Source organism: Quercus suber, unplaced genomic scaffold (genome assembly GCF_002906115.3).
Source record: "Quercus suber isolate HL8 unplaced genomic scaffold, Cork oak 2.0 scaffold_873, whole genome shotgun sequence".
Lineage (NCBI taxonomy): Eukaryota > Viridiplantae > Streptophyta > Magnoliopsida > Fagales > Fagaceae > Quercus > Quercus suber.
The window spans coordinates 186,703-195,232 of record NW_027070303.1 but is presented as its reverse complement, the minus strand read 5'-3'; the positions used below and the strand labels follow the sequence as shown (position 1 = coordinate 195,232).

The window sequence follows — 8,530 nt, the reverse complement described above, 5'->3', positions numbered from 1 at the left end:
TCAAGTGAACTGTGAACGGAAAGGAAACGAAAGGACATAGCTTTTTTTGTGGGCAAGGAAAATAACCTCAAAATATTCTCTTGTAAACGTCCTCTCTTTGCTTTTCCTTTTCAATAAGGTTTCTGTTTCTGAATCTTGAATCTTCTTAATGATATGGAAAGTCTATCTCATCATCCATTCTCTTAGGTTGAATGAAAGCCAAAGAAAGAAGTCGGTGCTAACTATATGCCTTTCTTTCCTTTGATAACTGGTAATGCCCGTACTAAAGAGTCCCAGTTTCCTCTTTTTTTTTTTCTTTTTTTTTTTCGTACTTCTTTCCTTCCCAAATTTTGGTAGGTTTTCCAAAAACTGTATTATTAGGTGGAAGAAAATGAAATGCCAAAAGAAGCTTTTGTCTTTAGAGGAAACTGAAATGGGCTTGGGCCTGAAATAATAAAGCCACACAAAAAAAAAAAAAATCAAACACATACTATCTTCTTTTGCAAGCTGTTTCTCAAAAGAAAAAAAAAAATATATATATATATATATATATATATTTATTCTTTTGTTGTAAGCACAATTAAAAAATTATGGTAAAATCTGCAATAAAATCAAGGGAGATTGTAATAAAGAAGTACACCAAAAGAAGGAGCAAACCTGGTCCTTGAAAAGTTCTTGATTTTCAATTTGTTCAAGTGACCAAGAGAGCACAATTTCAGTGAAGTCATGATCATTAGGAACTGCTCTCATCTTCTTTGAACTCTCTCCCTTCTCCTTCATCATCATTTCTTCTTATATCATCTCTACATGCATTAATATATTACATCATCAAAAACCCATTTGGCCATTTCTCTGTAACCTTTAATAAATTCATAGAAAGGGAGGTTTCTTAACTATCAAAAAAAAAAAAAAAAGGTTAGGTGAAGATGAATTTTCTTAAATAACATGATAGAGTTATTCGTGCTTTTTTATTTTTTTTATGGGAGTTATTTGTACTTAGTGGGAAGAAATTGCCATACTGCAAAGAAAGAGCATTTTAGTTGAAAATTAATCGGCTCCAGATTTCTGTACAAGAGTATTATTTGCTTGGATTTTAAATATACCTATTAGAAAATATTTGGAATAATATAAATATATACTCTTAATTAAAAATATATAAATAAATAATTTCCTTCTATTTAGATTTTATTTCAGTCTAATTACAAGTAGATAAAGTTTTTCTTTTATTTGAGTTTGGGGATTCTCTTCCAATCTGTTACATCGATGTACCTATAACTATCCTTGATGTCTTTTAATCACATTACTCGTTAATTCATAAAATGAGTGAATGTTATTCTATATTCTTCAAAAAAAATTATATAAAAGAGTGAATGTTAATTTAATTGGCGAGTAGTATGTTGACAAAAGTTTTCTTATCCACATTATAAATTGATGTAATTGTTGAATTGTCAATTTGTAATTAAATTGATGTGTTAATTGTAAGTTGTTGAATTATCCACATTATTGTACATATCCCTAGGATTATACAAATAGCGCAGATTAACAAATCCTCTTCCTCTGTCAGCGTATAAAAGTCACTACTAATATACAAATAGCGCAGATTCCAAGCTTAGGTGGTTGAAAACGCCTACTCGGCTATCCACATGAGCCAAGGAATGGTAGGTGCTTCATGCATGATCCATGTGATGATGTGAATGAAAATAATATGAGTAATGCAATGATCATAACTTTTATTACAATTTTTGTTACAATTTGTTCACGTGATAAGTTGTGAGTAGCGAAGTTGTCGACCTACCATTTTTAGTCCACTATTCATAACTTGCTCTGTGAACAAGTTGTGGCAAAAGTTATGATCTTAACATTTTGCAAATAACATCTACCTCCAAACTAATGTGTCAGTAATTCCCTCCAATAATTGGCTATATAAGAATACCTTCAACTTTCGAAGTGAGTTCTTACAAAACCTTAGAGCGGAAAACACTCCCTTCAATCTTCAAAGTTCAAACCCCCTTTGTAATTATCTGCTCCCATTTGTAATCAATTTATAATTTTTTCCTCAACCCCCAAGGTTAATTCGTATAATCCTCAACAAACATCATCAAGTGTTCTACCTTGCATGTTAATTCAAGTATCATTATGTCAAGTAAGTTTTCTGTTTCAATCATTTTATTAGATGATAATTAATTACTCTATAAACTTAATTAATTGCTTTCTTTCTTGCAATTGTTAATTGGGAGTTAAGTCTGGTCGATATAGGATCGAAACAAGCCTTTGCATCACCTTTGAAAATAATCTGGTCCCAGTTCAGAGATTGTGCCACTTCATCTTACTTTCCTTCCGAAAATATTCTTCTTAGTACTTTTGTAGCTTCCTCCGTCAATTTACATGGTTCCTTTCTCTTACGCTCGTGTTTGAGTTTACATTTGATGTACCAAATCTTCCATGCAGCCTAGTGCCAACAAAAACAATTCATATTTAAAGTCTGTTATCTTTAACTCGTCCCATACCACTTCTGGGTTTGTTTTATTTCTTGTACTTCTATCTTGTTCTTGATCTGCATCTGTTGCTTGCTGTGTGTATTTCCATTAAAAAATAAAGATATTTTTTCTCTGTCCACTTTTATACCAGAAGTTGCTTCATATATAGTAGTAGGATTTCCAAAAATTTTTGAATTAATATAATATTTGTAGTATCTTGACTTAAGATGATACTAATTGCTAACCCATGAATTTTTTTTCTACCTTTTACTCTTCTCAGGGAAGTTGAACGGCGATCTACACACAGAAGAGAAAGGTAAGGTAAAAGGGGTCTCCTTGATAGATTCCCTATGAGGGAGAGACGTAATTAACCTCTTGATTTCCCATTTATTTGAACAAATTATTTTGAGTAATTATAAGTTTACATTATGCTAGCAATATAAATCTTATATTGCAAGTACAATGTAAACTAAGAATTTTCCAATAACTTAACAGTAGATATTAAATTACTGGCTTTCCCAAACGCTCCTTGACATTTGGGTTATCCTACAAAATTTTACCCAGCAATGGCATTATGACCTAATCTCAAATTGTGCTTTTAATTATTTTAGTTAGTATATATATACACACACACACATGTACAGGGGGTGTGCGTTCCTATTCTTGGCTAATATAATTGCACTTACATCTACATGTGAAAACTTTTTACAGCACCAGAGAAGATCATTCTAAAAAATCAAGCACTTCAAAAGGTTAGAAACACATCTTTTTCACAACTATTAATATGACTTATTGCAATTACAATAACGTTCTTTTTCTTCAGGTCCATCATATTTACATTACTTTTATTAAGTATCAATCAGAACAGGCCATGCTAACAATTGTGAAGAAATTTTTTCATGAAAAAATATTTATCCCTAAATTTATTGTCTCTAATAATAACTAGTTTTTTGAAATCCACTACGAAAACCTTTTTTTTTTTTTTTTGGGTGAGTATGTGCGCGCTGTTTTACCATCTTATATTTGCAATGGGGGAAATGTTAATTGCTTCCTTTCTACCCAACCCAACTCTTGGGTATTCTGGGAATTATTTGGGCACAGCGAGGAGCTTTAGATATAACATGTATGGCTATTTAGTTGAAGCTAAAACTATATCAATTGGATACAGAAATATTGAAAATCTTCCCCTAATATGTTGTTTTGGAGAATCTGATTTTAAGCATATTAGATATGACTTCGCTTTAAATAATGATATTTTTTCAAGGTTTCATTCATAAACTTTGTTATTCAGAATCAAATTTAGATTTGAATATATATAAAAGCATTCACATCAAACATGTCAAAAAATATAGCATTTAGTATCTCAAAACACTACTTTATCAATTTTAACACTCCACTTTATAATACACCAAATATCAAAAATTTTATATTTTTTACCACTTCATTAAAATATTATTTATTTATTATTTATAATTCATTTTTATTCTCCATGAGACATATCTTTCTCTGTGTGTGTCTCTCTTTTCCAAGCAAAAACAACCACCCCACCCCTCATGGCCACCACCAGACACCACCCATTCAATGTCACCACCCTCACCACCCAAGCCACCACCCACAACAAAACTCACAACCAACCACCAAATCAATCAACCCACACCCACCAAAGAAAGATTTCACTAGAGAGAGATCGAGAAGCGAAGGCAAGCGCAGAAGTAACCCACGGCCTCAACACCCAGCAACCCACAACCTCAACACACATCACAACCCATGGCCTCAACCCATGGCATAACTCACAACAAACCACTACAATCAACCACCGAATCAAACAACCCACACACACAACCCAAAGCCACCCCAATCAACTCACACGTAGACCCACCTGGAGAAGAAAGCTCCAGTAGATGAAAAGAGAGAAAAAAGTGTGAGAGAGAGAAATGATATTTTAATTGAAAATTAATAAAATACTATTATTTTTTATAAGATTTGAGCTACAATAGGCTATCATTTTTGACATTCTACTGTAGTTAAGATGTTAAAATTTTAAGAATAGCAATTTTGATGTGAGTGACTTTTTAAGGGGATGAAAGTTAAAAATGAGATTTTAGCATTTTTCATATCTTTGATATGAATGCTCTTAATGCTAAGAATGACTTTAGAAAGGAAAAAAAAAAGTTGTTAATTATACAGTAACGTTATGTTAGTGACTACTGTGTTTGGATACCGCTTATTTGCTGAAAATTAAAAACTGAAAACACTATAGCAAAATAATTTTTAAATATGTAAATAGTACTATGAGACCCAAATTTATATTGAAATTTGTGTTTAGATGACTTTTGTGGATCTGTAAACAATGCTGTGGGATTCACATTTTTTCAACAAAACGCACTAACGCCAGCCATAAATGCTATCCAAACGTGCACTAATATGCGTTTGGATTGCATTTCACCAGCTGTTTTTACATTTTCCTTTTTTTTTTTAATTTTTTTTATTGTGTATGCATTTCAAGAGACACAATGCTGTTCAGTGGGTCTCGTGTATTGTTCATGAAACTCACAAATACTTTATAAAAAAAAATATTAAAAATAGGCCCCACGATACTATTTACACATTTAAAAATTATTTTGTTATAATTTTTTCAGTTTTTAATTTTTAATTTCAGTAAAATAAACGGTATCCAAACGGATTAGTGCTTTGTATTGGATTGCTTTGACTATAGAACGTTAGTCCTTGGGCCCATCACCAACCCAGTTGACAAGTATTTCAGGAACTAGTCCTAAAACTTAGTTTTTGGATATTCTATTATTTGTCATAATCGTACTAATATTTTCCGTTATTTTTCAAAGGCATCAAAATATGAGAATCTTTTATCAATATGTATCTCAACATGGCTCACCTTCCTCTAACGTGATTTCATATGTTGCAGTACATTTTGGAAAAATGCTACCCACAAGAGCATGAGCAATTGAAAGAACTCAGAGAGGCCACAGTCAAGGAACATCCTTTTTGGTGGGTCATAATTTTCTTTCCAAGCACTATTTTAAAGTCATTTTGGTTTGGATGTTTGATGTGTATATAATTGCTTTACCATGGTGAGAGGGAGAAGAGGGAGGAGCAGAGAGAAGGGAATATATCATCCTCTGAATTTTGTGTTTACAAATTTCTCTCATTCTCTGAAATTTAAACGAGCTCTTAGTCCAAAGTCAGAAAGTCCCACCAGAACTTGTTGCTTGTTAATAAATATTTCTATTTTTATTTATTTTAATAGAGATAATTATTAACTATTTTATTATTTCAATTTAATTGGGAGATATATCTCTGTCTTGTTGGCCCAAATAATACGTGACAAATTCTTTTTAGGAAAAATTACAACTTATTCAGCTGTGGTTTAGTCAAAATTTGAATTGCCTATCTGTGCTTTGAAATTTGACATTTTACCCTCATAAGGTTAGTTCAATTAGAGTTTTGTAATCCACATCTTTTAAAAACATGGCCAAATATGTAATTTTGCTCCACTTTTATGTTTCTCTCCTCCAAAAATACAAAAAACACAAAAATGCAAGATTAAATAAGATAAAAAAGAATTTCGTAGAACACTTGCATCATGGGATTTCAAATCACAAGTAGACAACTTAAATTTTGGTCAAACCTCAGGTGGATAAGGTGTCAAATTTCAAATTACAAATAGGTAACTTAAATTTCGGTTAAACCAGAGGTAGGTAAGTTGTAATTTGCTCTTCTTTTTACTAAAGAATATAGAAATATGTGGTATAATTTGAAATACGTCACTAAATTTTGATGTGGCCTATTGCAATGGGTTTAATTAATTTTGGCGAAAACACTATTTTGGTCCCTACAAGTCACAGTCAATTTGGTCCCTACATTTTGGAGCCAGTCAATTTAGTTCATGTTATTTTCTACTCACACTCAATTTGGTCATTATCATTAACTTACTAACAGAAAATATTTACATGGCAAACAGTATGCACTATTGGCATACTTAAATATGTAATGTAGAAGATTTGGACCAATTAAAAATTGCCACATCAATTAAAAAAACATAATAAGCTGCAACTCAGCTAATCTGAGTTTTCAACCCCAGAAAGATCCCACTTCACCCATGACCCAAACAGCCCAGTTCATCAATTGTCAATCAAACTCAACCTTCATCTTCATCTTCATTGCTACACCGCTGGCCACCGACTGACTTTAGAAGTCTGTTTCAGATCAGAGTGGACGTGTGGATATTCAAATCATTTTCCCTTTAGAAGTTTGTTTTAGATTTGAAATTTTGCTATGTTGGATCGACTTGTGGAACCCACTATCAGGTGGGTTTATAATTTCACCTAGATCACATCATCCATCACAGCAGTTCTGAGGAGGCTAAGGAGGTGCCATTTTGAAATTTGAAGAGTAACAAACATTTACTACTGAAATCATTTATATAGGTTTATCTTATGTCGACATTTTGATGCGTATATACAAATTTATCATTGTTACTAGTTAAATATGAAAATAAGAATGAGATAAACACACAAGTATCGTAGAAAAGAGTCCAAAAAATTATGAACTCATAACCTGTAAAACTCATTTAAAGGATTATTCCTACATTTTGAGACATTAAAAATTCATTAAGTGATCATAGAAAACTGTCCACAAATAAAACTTTTGAGGGAATGAGACTTGGAGTTTGTGGAGTTGCCGAGTTATGGAAATATCGGCACTGATGGCAAGCGGCGTAGCAATGAAGATCAGATGAAGTGGCCGAGAATGGGTTGGTTTGACAGGTAATGGACAGGGTTGTTTGGGTCATGGGAGAAATGAAATTTGTCTGTGTTGAAAACTCAGATTAGCTGAGTTGCAAGTTACTGTGTTTTTTTAATTGATGTGGCAATTTTTAATTGGTCCAAATCTTCTACATTACATTAATTACACATTTAAGTGTGCCAACAGTGCACACTGTTTGCCATGTAAGTATTTTCCGTTAATAAGTTAATGGTAAGGACCAAATTGAGTGCGAGTTGAAAATAACAGGGACCAAATTGACTGACACCAAAATGTAGAGACCAAATTGACTGTGACCCCAAAATGTAGGGACTAAAATATAATTTTTGCCATTAATTTTTTGAGCCTCCTACAAATTGCAAGAAGAGGAGCATGGGTACAGCCATAGCTTTGTATCTCACATTTTATTGCACTTCATTTTATTAAATTTCATGCACTGTTACTGCCTAAGATAATAAATTACATTTTTTTTTTTAACATATCTTTACTAAAGTTATTACTTTTGAACTGTGTTCATGTGTGGTAGGAGTTTAATGAATGTGCCTGTCGATGAAGGCCTCCTCGTCTCAATGCTTCTAAAGACCATGAATGCGAAGAAAACAATAGAAATTGGAGTTTTTACTGGTTATTCTCTTCTTGTTACAGCTTTAGCACTACCAGCTGATGGAAAGGTAGTTTTCAGAATTTTAGTATTTTTATTGTTATTTTTTTTGGTTACACCCATTTTACATTATTGAGCATATATATAGCATTTGAGTGTAAGGACCAGATTAAACTGAGGATTTCATTTTTGCAGATAATAGCCATTGATCCAAACAAGGAAGCATATCAAACTGGACTGCCGTTTATTCAAAAGGCTGGAGTGGAGCATAAGATTAACTTCATTGAATCAGATGCCTTGCCAATTTTGAATGATTTAATTACCAATGTAAGTTTCTTGCACGATGCATGATGCAATTGTATGTCTACTTAAGTTAATAATCGTTCGTTTGTTAAATAAAAATAAATAAATTGCAATCGTGGGTGCTTATACTAGAAGTATGGGGTCAAAGTGTTTTCTGTTGTTGATCGTATCCAACAATCAAGAAGCAGAACAAAATTGCTAAAACATGAAGAGTTTCCAATTTTATTATTATTATTATTATTATTTTTGATAGGATGAAGAGTTTCCAATCAGTTCCAACCAGACAATAGACATCAGTACTCTGAGAGAGAGAGAGAGAGAGAGAGAGAGAGAGAGAGAGAGAGAGAGAGAGAGAGAGAGAGAGAGAGAGAGAGAGAGAGAGAGAGAA

The 8,530-nt window shown here is 32.5% G+C and overlaps 1 protein-coding gene across 1 annotated transcript; it reads left to right on the top strand.

Moving 5' to 3' along the window:
- The first annotated feature begins 1,872 nt into the window (after positions 1–1,872).
- LOC136065185 (flavonoid 3',5'-methyltransferase-like) lies at positions 1,873–8,263 on the top strand. Its single transcript, XM_065767996.1, has 6 exons — positions 1,873–2,122; positions 2,737–2,772; positions 3,168–3,208; positions 5,380–5,462; positions 7,765–7,909; positions 8,035–8,263. Exons 1-6 carry the CDS (start codon positions 2,116–2,118, stop codon positions 8,188–8,190), a joined length of 468 nt encoding a protein of 155 aa, XP_065624068.1. The 5' UTR covers positions 1,873–2,115; the 3' UTR covers positions 8,191–8,263.
- Positions 8,264–8,530: the final 267 nt, after the last annotated feature.

Excerpts from the sequence above, each read along its gene's own strand:
- LOC136065185 (XM_065767996.1), top strand. Across the intron at positions 2,773-3,167 it reads TCTACACACAGAAGAGAAAG|CACCAGAGAAGATCATTCTA; the intron begins GTAAGGTAAAAG and ends AACTTTTTACAG. Across the intron at positions 5,463-7,764 it reads GTCAAGGAACATCCTTTTTG|GAGTTTAATGAATGTGCCTG; the intron begins GTGGGTCATAAT and ends CATGTGTGGTAG.